This window comes from Tarenaya hassleriana, unplaced genomic scaffold (assembly GCF_000463585.1).
Source record: "Tarenaya hassleriana unplaced genomic scaffold, ASM46358v1 Cleome30, whole genome shotgun sequence".
Classification (NCBI taxonomy): Eukaryota; Viridiplantae; Streptophyta; class Magnoliopsida; order Brassicales; family Cleomaceae; genus Tarenaya; species Tarenaya hassleriana.
In genome coordinates, this window is record NW_010966178.1 from 1,475,958 (window position 1) to 1,499,252 (window position 23,295).

At 37.3% G+C, this 23,295-nt stretch overlaps 2 protein-coding genes across 2 annotated transcripts in view; one reads left to right on the top strand and one right to left on the bottom strand.

The window, feature by feature from the left end:
- LOC104820399 (aspartyl protease APCB1) overlaps positions 1-1,053 on the bottom strand; it is a 10,803-nt gene extending 9,750 nt beyond the window's left edge. Inside the window, exon 1 of the mRNA XM_010550829.1 lies at positions 978-1,053. The gene's annotated coding sequence lies outside the window, so the exon portion shown is untranslated. The remainder of the gene's footprint in view (positions 1-977) is intronic.
- Positions 1,054-1,144: 91 nt separating this feature from the next.
- LOC104820400 (DENN domain and WD repeat-containing protein SCD1) lies at positions 1,145-15,892 on the top strand. Its single transcript, XM_010550830.2, has 31 exons — positions 1,145-1,497; positions 1,987-2,080; positions 2,306-2,507; positions 2,782-2,923; positions 3,080-3,180; positions 3,367-3,430; positions 3,677-3,790; positions 3,907-4,124; positions 4,212-4,266; positions 4,353-4,427; positions 5,944-6,142; positions 6,795-6,918; positions 6,989-7,043; positions 7,444-7,488; positions 8,063-8,138; positions 8,346-8,419; positions 8,508-8,558; positions 9,110-9,267; positions 9,360-9,407; positions 9,845-9,906; positions 10,338-10,417; positions 10,828-11,080; positions 11,168-11,334; positions 12,075-12,139; positions 12,252-12,375; positions 13,573-13,754; positions 13,843-13,914; positions 14,224-14,384; positions 14,511-14,552; positions 14,807-14,994; positions 15,497-15,892. The coding sequence occupies exons 1-31, from the start codon at positions 1,324-1,326 to the stop codon at positions 15,590-15,592; spliced, it is 3,561 nt and encodes a 1,186-aa protein (XP_010549132.1). The 5' UTR covers positions 1,145-1,323; the 3' UTR covers positions 15,593-15,892.
- Positions 15,893-23,295: the final 7,403 nt, after the last annotated feature.

Below are 23,295 nucleotides of genomic sequence, written 5' to 3' on the forward strand. Positions count from 1 at the left end.
GAGCCATATGAATGTCCTTAAAATCATACACAAAAGGTACCTGCAAAAACAAATTTAACACTCATTATCAAACTCGTCAAACTCGTCAAACTCGTCAAACTCGTCAAACTCGTCAAACTCGTCAAACTCGTCAAACTCGTCAAACTCGTCAAACTCGTCAAACTCGTCAAACTCGTCAAACTCGTCAAACTCGTCAAACGCCGACTTGTTTGACGAGTTTGAACATTTTTGAGACTCGAATAGTTTGACTTGTTTGACGGGTGCGCTAAGTTTAACTAATATCTACCATGACCATTAATCTATGTTTTAGTGCATCCGACTGTCGACAATATCATCGTGACTCGATTTCTATCCGTCTTTTTCACAAAACACTGTTTCTCACCCAATCCGAAAACCCTATTTCGATATTTCAGTAACAATTTATCATTCAAACCATAGTTTTTCAAATTTTTATTTCAAACCCTATTCTTAACGAAAACTTAATAGAAAATCTAAAACCGAATCTCAATGTATACCCGAAACCCTAAAAAATTTGATTTTTGCGGAGTTAAAAAACTATACCTGGAGGTCTTCGCAAGTAGGGTCCGAAGAGGGGGCCGAAGATGATGAAGACGAAGCCATTCTTCGTGAAAATTTGACGAGTTTGACGAAATCGCACAGAAAAATCGCACAGAAAAATCGCACAGAAAAATCAGAGTGAAGAGAAAATGAAGAAGAAGGAACGACACTATGAAGAAATGAAAGTGTCTGTCGAAAAGGGGCAAAAAAAAACTGTTTGGTTTTTCAAATTTTTTTAATTTAGTAACTTCCCAATATTTGGTCTTTTTCCTTCAGATGTTGACACGTGTATTTTTTAAAAGGGGTAACGATGTCTTTTCATTCTTTTACAGTTTTTGTTTGAAGTTTTTTTTTTTGAAGGGTATGTGATGTAAGTGAAATCGACATTTAAAGGTATTTTTGTAATATTCCCGATCAAAATCATGCGAAGATTTCGATCGGATTGAGAAGGTAAACGCAAGGCAATGTAGAGAGAGGGTCAAGAGTTTGAAACTTTTGTACACGAAGGAAAGCGTCAGGAAGGAGGGGTTTGCCACGTCAGCATAGGAATATTTTATGATTTATTTTTCAGGGTTGATTTTAGAGAGAGAGAGGGGAATAGCTGAATCGAAGCAACTACTTTCCCATCATCGTCAAACCAAGATTTTGATCTGGCCGTCATCTGTACTGCAATTTTCTGCGCAGCAGGAGCAACGAATTCCGATCATGTTGAATAAGGTTTAGATCTCGAATTCGTCCGTGAGAGAGGATCCCTTGACGACGAAAATGGGTCGTATTTTCGAGTATTTCGTGGTTTGTGGACTCGGCCCGGAGATTCGTACCCTGGATGGTGATATAGGGTTCCATGGGACGCAGACATTGTACTTGCCTTCGCTTCTCGACCAGTTCCCTCCGTCGGATCACTCCCTCTACCCTCCTCCTCCTCCCCAGCTTCCTACTGTAAGTTGGAGAAATCTTCGAATTTTCTAGTTTTTAGTTAATGATCCTCGAGATTTGAGTTCTGGAGGTTGATGATTCGGTTTGGGTCGTAGGCAGAGATGCTTTGTTGTTATTGGGTGATGATTCGACTTTGGCTCGTTGTCTCCAAATGGGGATTTCTTCATGCTTTGTTCTTTCTTTTTTGGGGACTATTGATTGGATTGGGAACGAGCAAGTCTTCTGCTTCGCTCTTAAACGTCCCTCTGCATGTTTTTTGACACTATTTTTTCATCTTCAGGATTTCTGTTTCACATATCACACCCTCTGTGTATATGGTCGAATTCTAAAGTTTCATGATTTTGGTCTCAGGCTGAACTGGATCACACGGATTTGATTCAATTCATTAGTTGAATCCTAAATAAGCTCGTTTTTGTGGGTTGGCTGAGCTTAGAAATACTGATCTCTGGTGGATTGTGGTGATTCAGTATTCTTTTTTCTTTTTTTGGGCAGTGTGTTCTACCTGCTGGGGTGGAGTTTCATTCATCTGGGTTTGATTCCAGTGATCCTGCTAGTTTTCCTCGAAGCTATCCTATTGTCTTGACAGGTATTCGGTTGTCCTTACTCCTTAGTTAGTTAGATGGCTCAGGAGTCTTTATTTGCTTTTGCAATGCAGTTCTTTCTGTTACTGCAACACTATTTCAGCTGAGCAATCGCCTCATTTGTCTCTCTATCTCTGCTGAGTTGGTATAGTTAATTGGTTGTTCATCACGTCTGTTTCACCAGCAGATGGTGGTAACTTATTATCCTTCTTGATCTCGTTTTTCTACAGAGGGTGATGGCTCAAAAATATATGTCAGCTGCATTGCATTCCGGGATCCAGTCGCAGAGGATATTATTGAAGCTTACCGTTTACCACCTAAGGTGTATGCAGACAAGTGTATCTGTCTCGTTTCTCACTCACCCAGTTTTCGCATACTTCGAAATGCTCTTGAAGAGATTTTTGCTCTTTGCTTCTCCTCAGAAGGAAGCAGGTAAGCTTTATGCCTCAACTAAAACAGCTCTGCATCTTGGATGTGTACAAAAAATTTGGAACTTGTCCCTGAGATATCCAAGCATTTACTTTTTTATTATTTTATGATACATACGGTAAACATATCAGGATAGACCTGTATCGGCTTCCATTCTCTTTTTACGTTGACGTTACTATCTTGACAAAAGTGACTAATCTAAATCAGTATGATAACTAAAGAGAAACCCACATCCTTTGGTTGGAACTTGATGTTCTCTATTCTACAACAATTTCAGCAAGCCACTGTGGGATGTTATCGCATATATGGTATCTAATGTACCATTACCGACTCCTGGAAAAGATCGAGTCTTGTTTGCTGTTGAGAATTGCCTGCTCTCTGTGGAAGCTCCTCCCGAGGACAGTCTTCCCCATGCAGATGTATGGCTCGTGCTTTTCTCATCATGTATCAGTCTTGAACTCTTTTTTTTATCTGCACTTTATGCTATGAGGGCTGGAGATTCCCAATTTCTTGGACATTTTATGAGGGATCCCAGAAAGGTTATCTAACAACTGTCATGATTTTGCTGAATGCAGATATCCTTCCAACCCCTTGTACAATGCTTGGATGTGGACAACTTGATTAAACTATTCACAGCTGTGTTAGTTGAACGACGGATTCTACTTCGATCAAACAAGTAAGTTACCTTTTAAGAGAAACCGAAAGTTTCCTATGATCCATTTTCTGGAGATACTTAACCTGCGGTGTGTAGTCCTCTTAAGAACCTTATATTAGCATATTTACTTTTCTTTTGAAATTGAATGTTACTCATAGTATCTGCTTATGCATCAAACTGATTTCCATGTATTGTGAAATTTGATAGGTACTCACTTTTGACTCTGGTGTCAGAAGCCATATGTCATTTAATTTATCCTTTCAGATGGCAGGTAACTCCTAGAACACTAATGAAATGTGATTTTATATCCCTTTTATTGTTTTCTCTCAAGAAAAGAAATAGTGCAACAATCAGATATATTAGGCAATCTGTTATCTTGTTTATTTATTAGATAGCTATGGACGAAATTGAATCTGGCTTATTTATTAGATAGCTACAGACGTATCTAATCACATTTTCACTGGTTATGCTGAGGTTCTTCTAATTTTTGCTCTTTGTTTTTTTTTTGTTTCTGAAGCAAGTCTACATTCCATTACTATTTTTCAGTGGAGTAGACTACATTGACGCGCCCACCCCATACATGATGGGTCTTCATTCTGGTGTTGATACATCAAATCTTGCTATGGATGGTGTGAGTAGTTTGTTTAGTTTGATCACAACATATATCTTAGATTTTAAACTGTACTATTTCATACTTGTGTAGGCTTCTTCAAAATTATTGACAGTCTGACACATTCCTCTTTTTAGGTTGTAGTTGTGGATCTTGAATTCAACCAAATCACCACATCAGAGGAAATACCTCCCATACCAGAGCCTGAGCTAAGCTCTTTGCGCAACGAAATCTTGAAACTACTGTACCCTAATGTTGTGGAAATCGACCACTTAAAGGGCTTTGGTAGTTTTGTTGAGCAGTGTCCTAAAAGCCTTAGCAAACCTTGGGCTGAGGATCATGACCTTCAGCTCAGGTGATAATTGCAAATTTTGTAAATCATTAGTCCATTTTTTCGGCTGCTCATCTTGTTTTGTCAAACAAAATCGGTTTCCCATGGCAGGTTAATATTTTTGAAATGTTTTGCATCGATCTTGGGTGGCTACCGCAACTTCATAGTATGGATTTTTGTATCTATTTTCCTTACATTTTTTAATTGTGTGTTCTTCAATATTTTGTTATTTATTTAGACTTCTTTTGTCAGGAAAACAAAGTCTTTAGCACTGATGCATTTCTGAAGAGGCGCTCTCGGTCCACCAACCAGCCACCAGAGCCTATGGTAAAGTAATTGTTTCATGGTTATTCTAAGCATATACTTAACCGTCTTGCATGTTAATTAGTTGAAATTTTTGTTCTCTAATGTTCTGTCAGGTCTCGTCTACGTATCTCTGTTTCTTTGATTGATTTTTTTGTTTTTTCACATTTTACAACCATTGAAAAACTCTGTTTTTTTATTTTTTTTATGAGATAGTTGGGTAAGTTCTCGATAGATAGAGTTGCACCAAGGGTCTGCTTTAAGCTCGTACCTCTTCACGTTAGTCATGGATGAGTTGACTAAAGATGTACAAAAAGAAGTACCGTGGAGCATGATGTTTGCGGACGACATCGTGTTAATAGATGAGTCTAGAGAAAGAGTAAATGAACAATTAGAGTTATGGAGGAGTACATTAGAGGCTAAGGGTTTTAGGCTTAGTAGGACGAAGACCGAGTATATGCATTGCGATTTTAGTGGGGGACGTTCTAGTGATGTAGGAGTTAACTTACAAGGAGGAATAGTACCTCAAAACCCGCATTTTAAATATCTTGGTCCAATCTTTCAAAAGGTTGGAGTTGTGACGAAGATGTTAGTCATAGGATAAAAGCGGGATGGATGGAACGGAGACAAGCCATGGGGGTCCTTTGTGATCGCAAAGTCCCTATACGGTTGAAAGGAAAATTCTATCGTACTGCCGTAAGACCCGCGTTGATGTATGTGACCGAGATGAAAATGTTGCGACGGATGTGTGGACATACACGAATAGACCGAATTTGAAATGAGAGTATTAAGGAGAAACTAGGAGTCATAACCATAGAAGATAAATTACGTGAGGGACGTTTAAGGTGGTTTGGATACGTAAAACGTAGACCGCTAGATGTTCCGGTTAGAAAATTAAAGAGTATAAGGATAGAAGTGAAAAAACGAGGAAGGGATAGGCCTAGACTTACTTGGGAATGAGTTATTAGAAATGACTTGGATATGTTGCAAATATCGGAGAATATGACGCAAAACCGAAATGAATGGAAAAGAAGAATTCATGCGACCGACCCCAAATAAACTTGGGATTAAGGCGATGTTGTTGTTGTTGTTGTATAGTGGGGTAAAGTGAACTGATTAGTAATTCATACTCAGATCTGTAGTTAGTTCTTTGAAGCACCACTTTATATTGATGTTTCTTGACAATGCTTACTCTTCGTGTGAAATCAATCTCTCTTTGAAGCACCACTTTATATTGATGTTTCTTGACAATGCTTACTCTTCGTGTAAAATCAATCTCTTTCACTGTTTTATAGTACTTACTGATCAGGGTGAAGCTGCTTGCATTTGTATTCTTTCTCTTTTTTTGCTTCTTTCTTGTGCATAAATGTTGGGTCTTCAGAACTTTCTGCCTTGTTCAGTATTTATCATTATTTTTTATTTATCATCCTGCTGTATCATCCAAAAAGTACTGAATAATTTAAGTCATATTTTATATGTTGATAAGTCAAAAGTTTACTTCTCTTGTTAATAATCTGTACTCTAATTTAATTGTTGGCAGTTGGTTCAATTCTTGGGTTCCTTGGCTTTTCTAGATTATCTTGAGAGACGTCTAGGTTCTGATGAGAACAACAATAATAATCTGCTTGAGAAATTACAAGATGCAATGGGAAGGGGTCAAGATGTTTTGTCGATTCTTCCTAAGTCTTCTATGGAGCCTGAGATGATCACAATTGCAGAGCCTGATGTTGAAGAATCAGGTAACTCTTGAATTTTTTGCTTGATAGATTTCAGTCGATATATCGCATAGCAGAAGCTGCTTGGAAATTCTGGAAATATCATAAAAATTACCTCAAAATTGTGGATTCGAAATAAAAAATCCAGAGAGGAAGAAAGTTCTTACTATTAGTGACAGTGTGGCTGCTGTGCTAGACGGTCTCGTATTAAGTGGCTCTCTGTAGCTGACATAAAAGACAAATATTCGCAAGTGACGTTTAAAAAAAAATTGCAAGCTGGTATACTTTGGGTAAAAAATTAGATGTTTGCGCACTAACATTTCTTTCCTAATTGGTACAATTGTAAGCTACTTTTTATTTCTTTTAACTTTCCTTCAAGCAGAGCATTCGTCAGTAGGCATTTCAATAAGAAGGAAATCTAAATAAGAAATTTTCTAGAAGGTTAACCTGAAACAGTGGTAACATTAAAATAAATAAAAAAAAAACAATTCTTCTAGTTCAACCCACACACAAATGGAATTGGAAAGGTCTAGTTTTGAAAGAGATATACCAAAGAAAGAAAATTATTGTGATCGTTGCTACTGTCCCAATTCTCCGAGGGGGTAAACATTTTTGTCCCACATCAGCATATCAATTTTAGTAACACTATCTGATTTGCCTCTTTGCTTTCTGCCAGACAGCAGATATACATACGATAGGTTTCCTGCAAATGTTCGGTCAGAGGAACAAGAAGAGAAGCGAAAACAGATTCTTGCAGCAGCAAGCGGAGCTTTGGAGTCCACGGGAAAGCAGTCTCCGAGGTATATCCTGGTTTTCTGTGGAATGGAGGATTGACGCTCATATTTATTTTCCAATGTCTTTCATTTGCAGCTCACCGCTGGGGAAAATATCCAAAGAAGACAGTCTCAGTTCAATAGAGAGAGCTGTAAGTGTTATTTGTTATCAGTTGCTTACGCATTGCATGAGACAGAACAATATGATTATTTTCAATGATTACATCAATTCCTAGGGTTTTGAGAAGCCAATCAGAACTGAGTTTATTGTTCATTACACGGATCCATATTGATATTGTAATTTCTTTGAAAAAACTGATTCATAAGACATTAAGAACTGATTAAAAATTGCCCACAATTTTTGTGCCAACATGAGATTTTATATGCTTAGCTTATTCAATTTTATCAAAATCAGTTTGGTTTTGCCTTTTATCTCGGGCATTTTTCTTTAATGACCAAAATATAGAGGCCTACTCTTTTTTCCAATCCAATTCTAGAAATTGTGCTGGTAACTTGTTCTGTTAGATAATGATTTTGTAACTACTGTTGCAGGCAGAGAGAGAACGAATGGTCTTGGATATACAAGTCAAGCTGCAGGTATGGCTTCTTGTTGTTGTGTTTTAGCAGATCAAATTTGCTCTTAGTTTCTGAACAGTATATATTATATGTTTAGGGTTAAACATCGTTTGGCATCATCTTCTTCAGAATTGTCCTTCGCTTCATGTCCATTCAGTATTTTTTTTTCTCAGTTTTGGATATATGGTTTTGCTTTAGGTGAAATATTATGGATTTGTAGATGTGTGTGATTATGTGTCTAGAATCTGGATGCAGTGATCTAAGATGCCTAGAAAGATCTGACTTTGCTCTAGTTTCTTGCATAATTGAAAATCGAGAAACATATAACCTAAAAAGGTTAGAAAATAGAACTCACCAATTAGAAGTTACCTAGTTCTATTTTCAAGTCTAGTCAATATGATGGAGACGCTTTTTGAGTGACTGATCTTATTGTACAATATCCTTTTCTTCTCATTCGAGAGACTCATGAATGAAAATACTCTAGTATTGAATCTATTGAAGTAAAACTACAATAAAAGAAAGCTGACGAAGTAAGTCATAGATGATTGATGGTTTCTGGTACATTGGTTTCACTGCGGTTGTTCTTTTTGAACAGGGATTGTGGCTACGTCTTCTGAAACTGGGTGCAACAGATGATCCTCTTTCATCATTTGAATATGGCACAATCCTGGGTATGTAAATATATATACAGATATTGCCCCATATGAAGATTTTCAATTAAAGAACAAATCAGTTTGTTTAATACGTAATAATCAGCCAACTTCTAACATAACGGAGGCAATCTTGGATATTTTCTGTTCTCCAATGTCATAGAAAACAGAGAGTAATTCTTGTATCCGCACTGAAAATTTAACTTAGCCCATATTCTACTCGTGTAGCTCTGATTGAATCTGATGCTGAGGGGATTGGTGGGAGTGGCTTTGTTGAGTGTATCAGGGAGCATCTCTATTCGGTAAGCATAGGGATCGTAGAGACTAGAGAGTAAATTATAAGTTGTTACTGAGTAGAACCTTACAGCATGGTGATTTTATTTTCTCCAGGGTTGGCATGGTCAATTGACTGAGGAGCAGTTCATTGCTGTCAAAGAATTGGTAAGCAGATGACTAGTTAATTAATTTGATCCATAATGGCTGTAATGGACCTAGGTTGCCAATTGATTGTGCTTTAGTTGTGTACATTTAGTTAAGCTTTTATTTAGGCATTTCAGCTGTAGCTGAGGAGTTTTTAACTTTTGGTAAGGCTAGATTGGTGATATTGTTTGGCTTTGCATGGACAATTTTTATGCCTTTTCAAATTTTGAATAACTTTAAATTTAAAGTTATTTGTGTTAAATGGTCTTTTAGAATTAGAATCAATATTATTTCATGCATGTACGTCTATTTTTCTTTAATTTAAGATATTTCTATTTAAAACCATTTTTTATTGCTAATACCTGCAAACTCAAGAAATTTCTGTTATACGGGTTTCATTCTATTCCTGTGATGAGAAATTGCTAAAAAAGCAACCGAGCTTTATGGTTATGTTTTCACGGAAGTCCATAAAACTGCAATTAATCAAGTGCGAGACCTAGTGATTAGCACCCGGGTTTTATGACTATATATATTGCTTTCTTTGACAAATACTATTTATCATTGTAATTCAGCTGAAAATGGCCGTCAGCCGAGCTATCTCGAGAAATGATGTCTCAACTATTCGGGATGCACTGGAAGTTTCTGCAGAAATGTTCAAGAAGGATGTCAATAATGTCTCAGACTATGTGCAGCGCCATCTCATCTCTCTACCAATCTGGGAGGACTTGCGGTATTTGACCAGTGGTGTTTTTTGTTCCGTGAATTCTTGACATTTATTGTTCAGGTGGGCAGACTATTATCATGTTGTGAATTATTTGACAGATTCTGGGAAGGTTACTTTGAGTATCTCATGGAGCAGCCTGCAAATGAGTGAGTGGTTTTAAATTTGTATGTTACATTAGATAATTTCAATTACTTTGTCAAATACCCCCATCATAAACAGAATGCCAATACAACATTTCATGATAGAACTGTTAAAACTTAACTTCTGTTCTCAAGGACATGGGCTTTGTTGCAGAAACACAAGTCACTTTGTAGTATACATGATAATAAATCTTCTGGTCTTCATGTTTCATTGTTTCTCTTAATAGCTTGGTTCTCATAAGGAGCTTCATATGATCATATAGCTTTTATGAATTCTGTATTTCCATATCCTTTTCCGATATTTCCATGCATTTCCATATCACTCGACTTCAACCATATCCATAAACCAAAATTGAGTTATTTTGTTTCATCGTCTTAAAATGTATTTGTTATACAACCAACAGTTTGCTGTATCATCACAACCTTTTTTATTTCTCTCTCAGATCGGTGAATTATGCAGCTTTGGTCACAGCAAGGCTGATAATAGTGGCATCACATATGGTGAATATTTTTAATTTCAGAATTGACTTCCCTACTTAATAGATGAGTCTAGAGAAAGAGTAAATGAACAAGCAACACTATTTCAGCTGAGCAATCGCCTCATTTGTCTCTCTATCTCTGCTGAGTTGGTATAGTTAATTGGTTGTTCATCACGTCTGTTTCACCAGCAGATGGTGGTAACTTATTATCCTTCTTGATCTCGTTTTTCTACAGAGGGTGATGGCTCAAAAATATATGTCAGCTGCATTGCATTCCGGGATCCAGTCGCAGAGGATATTATTGAAGCTTACCGTTTACCACCTAAGGTGTATGCAGACAAGTGTATCTGTCTCGTTTCTCACTCACCCAGTTTTCGCATACTTCGAAATGCTCTTGAAGAGATTTTTGCTCTTTGCTTCTCCTCAGAAGGAAGCAGGTAAGCTTTATGCCTCAACTGCTTGGGTCTTCCTGATACGGAGGCTTGGTATATGATTGAAACAATAGCAGAGAAACAGAAACTTGGATACAAGCTACTGGTAAATGAGATTTTCTATGTCATTTTGTTCTGCAATTGCTGGGAAACGTCAAGACACCGAAAATTGGCATTTTCCTTATACTTTTCAATCTTTATTCGTGTTGCGGTCATTGTTTTTACTCTTTTTGTTTTTAAGTCGTTGGCTTTATCTGTTTGGTTGGATTGAGCTTTTTCCTTTTGCTAAATTCTTTTGGTGATATTTCTGGGTCGTAGGTAATAAAATCCCTTGATCCTTTATTTTAAGTGATTAATTTTCAAAAGTTTTAATGTTTTCTTACACTAATACTTAATCTTTAAAGTAGATTAAATTTTAATTGTCAGCCAAAGTAATGGTCTTAAAGCTGCGAACAGTCAAGGATTAATTTTTGTTGTTGCATCTTCACTAATAGGGGTTCTCTGATTTTGTTTCAGATAAAACTCAGAGGATTCCTGTCACATATTCAGCAACTGCGTACCGGTTACTGGGGTGTCTATTCCGCTAAGCAGCAATCAATTGTTTCTGGATTGCCATCCCCGCGTCCAAAAGACGCCTTGGATGAAACTCAGCAACCTGCAGAAGCTTCTGGAAGGAGTTGGGTTCAAAGCATGTTTAGCAGGGATTCAGCGTCAAGAGCAAACTCTTTCAGTCGTGTTCGTAAATGGGTTTCTGATAATGCTTCTTCAGGTATACATCCATGCTTAACTCTTCTTTATGTGATTACCGTTCCGACACTTCGCTATTGTGAATAATTATACTGAACTGGCCAAACAGACATAACTGCTGCTGCTCAGAAGAAAATTCCGACCAATGTACGTGTTCTTAAGGGTCATGGTGGTGCTGTCACTGCTTTGCACTCAGTGACTAGAAGGGAAGTCTGGGATCTTGTAGGTGATCGTGAAGATGCTGGGTTCTTCATCAGTGGAAGCACAGACTGTTTGGTCAGTATAAACTGCTTCTGGTATCAATCGTTTATCCAGTATTTTCCGTTCTTGATTTTTATTGATTTCGTGACATTTTCTTGTCTCCTATGCTTTGTCCTGATATCTACATTTAGGATACACCTTCATTATTTGGAAGTTGTTGCATTGTGTATTAGGCCTTAAGTATGTTTTTTTTTTGTAAAGGCCTTAAGTATGTTACATGCTTACTAATTGGCAGTTGTTCAGTCTTTTCCATTATTATTTATATCGCATAAGTGAATGATTTGTTGTTTTGTCTACCATAAACCCTTGAATTGTACTTGCTATTGTGATTTTATTGCATTCTGAAAGAATCTGTGCTACAGTTTTTTTCCCCAACGCTATTGTAGCTTATTTTTTTGCCAATGTTTATTATTAATTACAGTATTGACTTTCTGCTGATAAATGCTATTTTCTTGGGTATGTCTAGGTGGCATGACCATCATGCCATTCTATTGAGTGATTCCGATTAGAAAATTTAGAGCATGGACAAATTAAAGGATTAATTATCTTTTCTGAAAACATTGAACAAAGCTATTGGATAGTAGTGTTAGTTGGTATTTTTTTGTCAAATCATAATTGTGTGGAGCGATTACTCAAGCAATGATGGCCTATCCCTTGCATTGTTGTTTGAGAAATAAATTAATAAGAAGGGGACTCTATTTTGCCCCGAGTCCTATTTGATAATGACAACACACCTGATTGTTAATTTGGGGCAGGTTAAAATCTGGGATCCGAGTTTGCGTGGTTCTGAACTCCGAGCAACCCTGAAAGGACATTCTGGGTAAGCTCTATTTCCTATGGGTCTTCGTGTCTCTCAGATGTTGTGGGTTATGTTTTTTATATCTATCATGTTTTGTTTCTTTAACGTGTTTTGTTTTTTACTTTTGGTGTAGAACTGTTCGTGCTATAAGCTCGGACAGAGTAAAGGTGGTATCAGGATCGGATGATCAATCTGTCATCGTATGGGACAAACAAACAACTCAGCTTCTAGAAGAACTGAAAGGACACGATGCACAGGTTCCCTACAATCTGATCTTTTGTTTTGTGAAATTAGTAATTGAGGTATAAGTTCGTCAAGAAAATGTAGTGGTCAATTTAGGGTAATCAAATCGATTAAAAAAGGAAAATTCCCAAAAAATCATCCAATTTAGAGATAACTAACAGATTCATCATGAACTTTTAAAATGTTCATATTCCTACTGACTTTAAATTTTTTTTCGGAAAAATCATTCAGAATTTAAATTTTTAACAAAAAATTTTATCGCCACCGAATTAATTTTGACATGTAGACAGAAAACGCTTACGTAAATGGACACGTAGGATACACGCCAGATTAATAGTAAAAAACTGTAAAAAAAATTGAAAAATTGTAAAACAATTGTAAAAAATGTAAAAGCCTAAATATAAAAATTTAATAAACCTACTTTATATTTATATATATTTCATAAAAATTGTAAAAATTGAAAAAAATTCTAAAAATTGTAAAAACCTAAATATAATTGGTGAGGGTGAATATATGAAAGGAATGACAATTTAAAAACCGATATCATAAAAACATTGTAAAAATCGGGATGGAGTAGGGATTTTAAAATCGGTTTTTAAATAGGTTTTTAGAATTTTTTTTACAATTTTTTACAATTTTTTTACCATTAATCTGACGTATATACTACTACGTGTCCATTTAGTACATGTCATATAAGCGTTTTCTGTCTACGTGTCAAAATTAATTCGGTGCCGATGTGGATTTTGTTAAAAATTCAAAATCTGAATGATTTTTTAGAAAAAAAAAATTCAAATTTAGTATGAATATGAGCATTTTAAAAGTTCGTGATGAATCTGTTAGTTATCTCTAATTGGATGATTTTTTTGGGAATTTCTCATTAAAAAAAGGTCAGTAAAAGTACTGATAGAGACATCAGAAACACCAATCTGCTCCAATTCTCTTACTCCATGATCTCACAAATTGTTGAACAATTTACATTCTTTTAGTTTAACTAGATCTAACAAGACACTTCACTCTCGCAAAGTCCAGTGGATGTGTGACGTTAGCTTGATCTAATGTTTTTGTTCTGTATCTTTGTGCATTCTTCCACTCCTATACGGAAATTTGGCATGCATGTCCATGCATTCATATATATGTATACACACACACATACATGCATATATAACTGGCATATTGGTGATTAAACCTGTGGTTCTGAAAATTTTCTGCAGGTAAGCTGTGTGAGAATGCTTTCGGGCGAGCGTGTCCTGACAGCTGCACATGACGGAACAGTTAAGATGTGGGATGTCCGAACTGACACATGTGTAGCCACGGTTGGTCGATGCTCCAGTGCTATCCTTTCAATCGAATACGATGACTCCACAGGAATCTTGGCTGCTGCTGGCAGAGACACGTATATACATTGTTTTACCTGCACATAATATTTTAGTTTAGAAAATATCAGATATGAATTCTACTGCATTTTCTTGCATTATCATCAGGGTTGCGAATATCTGGGATATCCGTGCTGGAAAGCAGATGCACAAGCTCAAAGGACATACAAAATGGATACGGTGAGCCAAATCATGATCTTTTTCTCTTCATGTTCATTTGTTGTGTCCTTGTATTAACGAAGAATGAAAAAACATGTGGATATTTTCCTAAAGGATGTTCAATCCATAGTTTTAGCGCTATTGCTTTAATCTTATCATGGACTGGGTTCATCTTGTGCTGGTACTACTAGATTCATCTCGTGCTGGAAATCTTCTTGGACTGATTAAAATCAGTTATCTTGCTAACGAATTGGAGAATCATAAGTTGGTGTGATAAATCCCTAGGGTCTATCCCTGACTTGTTTGATTGAATCATGTCAAATTCTGCAGATCAATTCGAATGGTCGGAGACACCTTGATCACTGGAAGTGATGACTGGACGGCAAGAGTGTGGTCTGTTTCCCGAGGGTCAATTGACACCGTTTTGGCATGCCATGCCGGACCAGTACTATCTGTCGAATACTCTACGCTAGATCGAGGAATAATCACAGGTTCATCAAGATTCAATTTTCTCTTATTTGTTTTTCTAATGGATTTCTAAAAATCTATTCTAAAAAAAGTATTGTTTCGTCGATCACAATCAAAAACATAAGTTTGTACTTGCTGTATTTTTGCAGGCTCGGCCGATGGGTTGCTCCGCTTCTGGGAAAATGATGATGGTGAGGAAAATTAGAGACTCTTAAATCATTTTGTGCAATCAATCACACCATTATGTCAATTCTACTCTATCTAAACTGAAAAACCAACTGTTTTCTAACATTCAATTAGCCATCCATTCTAGCTTAGACCATCCATTTGCTCCAATCATCGCATAAAACTCGGGCTGTGACTAATATAATAGCTGTATAGTTTGTGAGTAGTAGCACATTATAGAATCATTCATTCATTGCCTTTTTTTGTTCTTGGCTTTTAGGTGGTATAAAATGCATGAAGAACGTAACACTCCATAACGCATCGATACTATCAATCAATGCTGGTGAGAATTGGCTAGGAATCGGAGCAGCTGATAATTCCATGTCTCTCTTCCACCGTCCTCAAACTGCCGGAACCAAAATATCCGGCTGGCAACTTTACAGAGTACCCCAACCAACTGCCGCTGTGGTAATATATTCTTCTCTCTCCCTTCTTTCCACTTTTTCTCATACTCTGTTATTATTATTCTTCGTTCCGGTAATCTTCTTATCCGAGTTTCTAATCCCAATCAAAACAGTATAGATCCATCCGAAGCCATCCGTAATGTCTCGTGGATTAGTTAGTTCGGGTTAAGAAACTAAGGTGGTTTTCTATGGGTCTTGGAAACTATGTTATCCATTAAGTGTAGGGGAAACCTCTTGAACATGCACCAACTTAAGTTACTTAACCAAGAAGAAGAGACTTTCCCTTTTTGAGAAAGTTGTGAACTTGGGATTGTTTTACCAGAAAAAAATAATAATCTGATAATGGAATGTACTTTCCAAATACCAGAGATCAGATTAAGATATGAATCTGTAAACTTCGGGTTTACGATTTCTTTGTTCCGGGCATGCTTGAATCACTCTTCTTTTTTGATCGTTGACTGGTGAATGGATAAACAATGGGGTGTTTTTGGGCCATGTCGGGACAGGTGAGATGTGTGGCGTCGGATCTCGAGCGGAAACGGATCTGCAGCGGCGGCAGAAATGGTGTTCTCCGGCTGTGGGATGCAACCATCAACATCTGATCTCTCTCTCTCTCTCTCTCTCTCTCTCTCTCTCTATATATATATATATATATATACCCCCTTTCACACCCTTCACACTCCCATTTTGTATCTTTGTTATGTTTGCCTCTACTGGTATCTCACTTTTTTCAGTACTTTGGTCTCCGTTGTGTTGTTTATGCCTAATTCAGAGCAAGACATTGTTGTGGTTAGATGGAATTTTTGTATTATTTTTTTTTTTGTTTTTTTTGGTAATCTTCTTTGTTTTGTTATATGATTCTTGTGTTGATTGATTAATCACACCATGGGATTCAATGCATTTTTAGACGTTTAGTCGTATCTATGGTTTTGGTAGATTTTTTATGGTCGGGAAAGTTCATTAGGTGTTCGGTGTAATCATATCTCAGCGAGACAGGTCGGGTAATTACCACTTAGGTGTGCTCCTCCCCAAATGGCTGTTTGAACCTAACTTGAGCTTTATCTTTACTATCTATTCTGTGTCGTGGTCCTTCTTAATGATGATGGTGATGATGGATTTCAACCATAGACAGGTGTACGGCAAAAATCTAAAAACCTGAAAAGCGGTCAACGGCCGATGTGGTTTGATGACACGTGTCAATAGGTGCGATGGATCATGATCTGCCGACAATCAAGTTATGAACCCCCACGTTACCTATCTTGGTCATTTTACAGCGAAACTACTAGTTTTTTTTATAGTGGTGGTCTCATGCATCGTGCATCACTTTATAAAATACATCTTTTCTTATTATTTTTATGTTGGAATATGATAACATTGAATCAACATCACATCGTCTTAATCCCGAATTTATTTAGGATCGGATACATGAATTCTTCATTTCTATTCGTTTCGGTTTTGAGTTAGTTCTCTCAAAATTTACAACAATTCCAAATCATTCTTAGTGATGCGTTCCCAAGTAAGTCTAGGTCTACCCCTTCCATTTCTCTTCACCTCTATTCCTATACTCTCCACTTTTCTAATCGGTGCATCTATCGACATACATTGTACATGTGATCCAAACCATCTTAAACGTCTCTCTCGTAACTTCTCTTCTATATCTATTACTCATATTTTCTCTCTAATAGTCTCATTTCTAATTCTATCCATCCTAATGTGTCCGCACATCCATCTCAACTTTTTCATCTCGACTACACTCATTTTAAACATATGTTGTCCTTTCATCGTCCAATATTCGCTACTATACATCAATGCGGATCTTATGGCGATACGGTAGAATTTCTCTTTCAACCGTATGGAAACCTTACAATCACAAATAACTCTCATGGCTTGTCTCCATTTTATCAATCCCGCTTTGACCTTGTGACTAACATCTTCGTCGCAACCCCCATCCTTTTGAAGGATTGAACAAGATATTTAAAATGCAGGTTTTGAGGTACTGATCCTCCTTGTAAGTTAACTCCTACCTCACTAGAGCGTCTCCCACGAAAATCGCAATGCATATACTCGGTCTTCGTTTTACTAAATCTAAAACCCTTAGCCTCTTATGTATTCCTGCATAACTCTAATTGTCCATTTACACCTTCTCTGGACCCATCTATTAGCACAATATTGTTAGCAAACATTATACACGACGGTACTTCTTTTTGTATATCTCTAGTCAATTCGTCCATGACTAATGCGAAGAGGTACGGACTCAAAGCAGATCATTGGTGCAAACCTATCGAGATGGAAAAATCTCGCATGTCACCTTCTATTGTTCGAAAACTAGTGGTCACACCTTTATACATATCCTTCAGTACCTATATGTATCTCATTGATACTCCTCTACGCTCTAACATCCACCATAAAACCTCTCTAAGTATTCGATCATATGATAACACTGAATAAATAAGATTTTATCTTTTTAAAAGTATATTTATAATACTATTTTTAGTTGGGTAAATAAAAAGTTGATTCATTCGTTGACATTATGCTTATACAATACTATGTAAGACATTTACATCATAGTAATGTTCGAGTTTTCATTTGAGAAAGAACATTCACCTAGACTTCATTGATCCTCTGCAAGATGTAATTGAGCCAAAAATCCAATAAATTTCTATATTATAAAAAAATATATATTACTTATATATTAGAATTTTGAATTTGTATGCCTTGGATGTGATTGCAGAAAATAATAATATGTTACATGTGATTGATTGATGAGGTGGTAAGGATGTGAAGTTGAGATGAAAGTAGGAGGTTTAGAGTTTTAGTATAAATAGATTGTGTTGTATGGAGTTTTTCATATAAAACACTTCTAAACATTTCTCTCTTTTATTTCTTTGATAATAATTTATAATTCTAAGTATAAATGTTACAAATCTTCGATATTTTCTCGTTTTTTTCTTTGCACTATGCACTAAAAAATAAAAGTTAAGAAACTTATAAATGTTTATATAATACAAGCTTCGTAACATGGTATCAGTCGATTATATTCAAGGAATGATGTTGCACTTGCACTAATCCAAACACAAGGAAGAGTTATAGATCGAAGCACAAGACACACCGCAAAACACAACTTGCATGAAGAGCGTTATGGTTGTAAACACACAAATATTCAACCCATTGCTATTTTTTTATGGCCAAAATTATGAGTTATGGACCACGAAGATGAAGACAACGTTGGTACTAACACTACAAGAAAATCTTCCTATAGTTACGGAACTTGCGAGGGAATTTTCCGTCGCATACAAGTTATGACGGAATACGATGATTTCACGATGGAATGTGAGAAAAAAATTCACGTCGCAAACAGTCGCACAATCCATCGCAAATTTGTGACGGAATGCGACGAAGATGTTGTTGTAGCAACAACAAACATTATTTGCATCAAAAATTTTAATGTGTTAGAATTTGCGAAAAATTATTTTTAATTCTTTTTAATTTATTTTATTATTTTTCAGAATTTGTTACGGAGTTGTGACGAAAATTTCTGTCGCAAATAATAATTTCATTTATTTTCATTATTTTCGACGAAAATTTTTAAATTTTCGCGGTTTTTATTTTGTTGGGCGATGGATTGCGACTAAAATTTTCGGCGCAACACTAAATAAAAGCCGCAACTTCGTCTTTCTCTTTAGACTTTGAAATTTTCAAAACAAAAATCATAATTTTCTCCAATCGTTATTGTGACACCCGAATCCCGTATCCCGTAAACAGGATATGCCACATGGACGAAACCAATAAAATATAATAAAACCAAAAGTACGAAAAAATTTAAAATCATTTTTAAATATAAATACGCAGCGGAATAAACACATCATACGTCTCTCAAATAACACATGTCCAAACATGTAATTAAACACAATCGTTTTCATATGGAACCTTGTTCCACAGTCCAAAACACCCGAAGAAAAGATAATACATTCGTACATGATGTTACTTTCACCAAGTCGTCGTCGTCGTCCAAAGTGCGCTACTCATGCTCCTCGGGATCTGAAAAATTCAACAACGGAGGGCTAAGCATAATGCTTAGTGAATGGCTCGGGTTGAGCCTGGAGAGTCCATTCTCATGGAGAACGATGCCAACTAATCTCTCAATACAAGAATTTCCTTATTTATCCATTTAACTTTTCTAAATAATCCTCTTTAATTCATTATCATTATTCCATACATTTTCGATATCTGATAGTATTGACTCAATTCGTCAACCGTCACCATCAAGTACCATTTCCTTTCCGTATCATCTAGTACTGACTCAATTTGTCCACCGATACTAGATTCCACCCTGTTTCTCTGTAATAGTACCGGTTGACGAAGTGGAGTCAGTACTATTACAGAGAAGCAGGGTGGAATCTAGTATCGGTAGCAAATTGAGTCAGTACTAGATGATACCGAAAGGAAATGGTACCTTATTTATCCATTTAACTTTTCTAAATAATCCTCTTTAATTCATTATCATTATTCCATACATTTCCTTTCGGTATCATCTAGTACTGACTCAATTCGTCTATCGATACTAGATTCCACCCTGCTTCTCTGTAATAGTACTGACTCCACTTCGTCAACCGGTACTATTACAGAGACGACCACACAGATTCACCAGTGATGACTCCCCGTCGTCAACCGGTACTGGCTTCACTACACATTCCCGTAACGGTACTGACTCCTCTTCGTCCACCGTTATGGAAATGTCCACCCAACAACACCAGTACTGACTCCACATCGTCAACCGGTACTGGTGTTACATTTCGGTAATAATACTGACTCCAAGTTCGTCAACCGGTACTACTACCGAAATGTCCACATCAACCCTCCAGTACTGACTCAAGTCGTCAACCGGTACTTGGTCCACATCCACAAGTTTCTGTAATAGTACTGACTCTAAATTCGTCGATCGGTACTACTACAGAAACCACACACCCAGCAGTGCTGACTCCAAGGTTGTCAACCGGCACTGGTTCCACATCCACACGTCCCCTACTAGTACTGACTCACCCCGTCAACCGGTACTAAGTACGGGCATCAGTATACTTGTTTTATCATTTTCCATTTGATTACAACTTAACACCTTATTGTAGTTTGATCCATGCGATTTTTCCCTTTTTGTTTTAGCTTGGACCGATCGGTCTAGGAGTAGACCGTCCGGTTTACTCGTTCTATTCATTTGGTTTTATTTTTAGTTCTGGACCGATCGGTCTACACTTTTTTTTTGGTTTTCTTCCTTTTCCCCAGCCCGGTTCGATCCTCGGTTTAACTTTTTCTCTGGACCGATCGGTCTGTGTGTGTGGACCGGTCGGTTCGGACTAGGGTCAGAGCGCTCGTTGTCCGTGCCCCAGACCGTTCGGTCCAGACCTGGACCGGTCGGTCTGGGACCTGGACTTCGTCTTCTCCGCGAGATCCAGCCCGATTTTCACCATTTTTGACCAAATTTTGATCTGATTTCGACTCCGATTGCTACCCACTCATTATTTAACATTCCTAGGTCCTTAGTTCTTATAGAAACACTAATCTACACCATTATTCATGAGAATTGAATCTCACAAACACAACTCAAAACCACTCACCTCGGTTTTTCTGCGATATGTGATTTTGTCCGAGGTTGTGCGAGCTTCTCAGGCCGTTTCGCACCGCGAAACTCTTCAGAACTTGTCTAGTGATGCCCCTCTTTGATTTCCCCAGCCCGTCTCGCCTTGAATCGGCTTCTCTCGCTCTCACTTTCTCTTTTTTTCGGATTTCAGGTTTCTGAGCATAGATGGTCGACTTGGCCTGTTGAAGGGGTTAAAATGACAGATTTTTGCGAGATTTCTGGCCCTAGGACAGGTCAAGGGGTCCGTTCGTGTTGCACACTAGACAGGGGTGGCGGCTGGTGGCGCGTGGGGTCGGTATGTCGCGCAATAATCGCGGCTGAAAGGTGGAAAGTCGACAGATTTTTCTGTCATCGCGCCCAGACCGTTCAGTCTGGCTTGCAACGTGCAGACCGATCAGTCTACCTCTGGACCGATCGGTCTAGACCATTTTCCTTCGTTTTTTCGACGTTTTCGACATGTTTTAGCCCCAATCATCTTATATTTTAGACTTGTTTTACCCTATTTTATTCCCGAAATTAAATTAAATAATTTATTCGGAAATCAGAATATTACAGTTATTTTTCTCAAATTTTGTCAAGGTATGTGTTTATGTATATGTGTATTAGTGTGAATATGTATATATATGTATATATGTGTGTATATTGTGTTTGTATATATATGTATATGTTGTTAATGTATGTGTAGTGTATGTGTGTATGTATGTTTGTGAATGTGAATATATTTGTGCATGAATGTGTATATATGTGTGTGAATGTGTACATGAATGTGTATATGTGAATATGTATATGTATGTGTGTGTTGTGTATATATCTAAATGTGAATATGTGTATGTGTATGCATATATGTGTATGCGTGTATGTGTATGTATTTATGTATATGTGTATGTGAATGTGTATGTGTTTATGTATGTATTGATGGTTTTGATGCTCTATGATGATCATACGATATGAGAACCTATGTATTATGATAAATTCATTGGATGAATGCATTGTTTGTTCATTATTTATTTTGCATATTTGATAAATAATGACATCCATGATTCATTATGAATGATCCTAAATTCCTTAGTCGCTTGTCATTGTGGGAGCAATACTGAATTAGACTAACATGAGGCGTGATGGATGATCATAGTGATGATCATACGTATTGGATACGGATCACGGTCATGGGTACTTGTTTAGAACAAGTGTCTGGATGACTCGCGTGAGATTGTCAATCGGATGTTATCCATGACTTGAATCTCACATGATGGTTCACTTTGGATCCTTAGACCTGAGATATCTATTGTATCCGACATGAGGAGTAATGTGTTTTGATTGCGTCAAACGTCGTCTTTAACCGGATGATTATAAAGACGTGGCTCAGGTACATTACGAATCATGTATTGGATAGTAGATAGTCAAGATGGAACTTTGTCCTTCTCGAAAGAGAGATATTGTTGGGCCCGTCGTAAGAGTGAGACTGTTGAAATGTGTGGCCGCACTATAGATGAATGTCATCTATCTCTTACAATCGACTCGGGATACGACAAAGCAATCGAAATGTGTTTCGATTTATGATATCGTGAGACAAAGAGGATCATAGTTAGAGCTATCTCTGGCTTTCGGTTAGATCACATCTAACTCTTTCCGATACGGGTAATCATAATGTCTTGCTAGAGACCGTTTATGATTTGTAAAGCGAGATTGGATCTCGAGTTTACTGCCGTATTCAGAAGAGCCTAAAGGGTCACGCACATAAGGGATGAACGTGTACGAACGGGAACAATCGGACGGAAAAAATCGGATTTTTCCTAGTCTTGGGGTCTGGTCCGGCGGACCAAGAGTTGGTCAGCTCCGGACAAAGACACTAATCAGACCCTTAGTGCGTTTTCTCCAATTTTTCTTGCTGGAAACAAGTAGGGAACGCACTTGTCTCTCAATCATTCGAACTTTCAGACCTTTGGAAGTGTCTGGAGGTTGAAGAAACTCTCTCAAACTCAAGAAGGTGTTATTGATTACATACATAAGAGATTTGATCTCTTGAGCTCTAGCAAGCAAGATTCCAAGAGTTGGAATCCATCCCAACGGTGTGGATACCTCAAGAGTGTGTTGGTTCTTTCAACACCTAAGTTGTAATCAACAACCTATAATCTGATTGTGAATCCAAGGGATTCAAAAGGTTAGTTTTCTTCTTGAAGTTCTTCATTGAAAGAGATTGGTCTTTGGGTTGTTCGAAATCATTTTGAACGCAATTTCCGCTGCGCAAACCCATGGATCAGATCTGAGCTCGGTTGTGAACTAGTGTGCCAGGATCCAGTGAGACCCAGCAGTGGTATCAGAATCCGGCTCTTGATTTCGAGGAAAATGATCACTCTTGAGCAAGTTTGAAAATTGTTCAAACTTGATTTTCCTTGGTTTTGATCTAAGTATAAGGTTGTTATATAAATGAATCTATGGTAGATTATGTTATGTAACTATACTTAGATATGCAGAGGCTTGAATCATGGGTCAACTCGAGAAAACGGAGCGAAAAACGGATTCGAACGGACCTCAAAATCAGATCGAGTTGAAAAACTTCATCTGATTTTTTGCCCAGAATCTCGTGGTCCGGTGGGTCAATGGGTTGGTTAGCTCCAGACCATAAGTTTGGACTCAGACCAGGAGAGTTCGGCGGACCAAAGAGAGAAATCT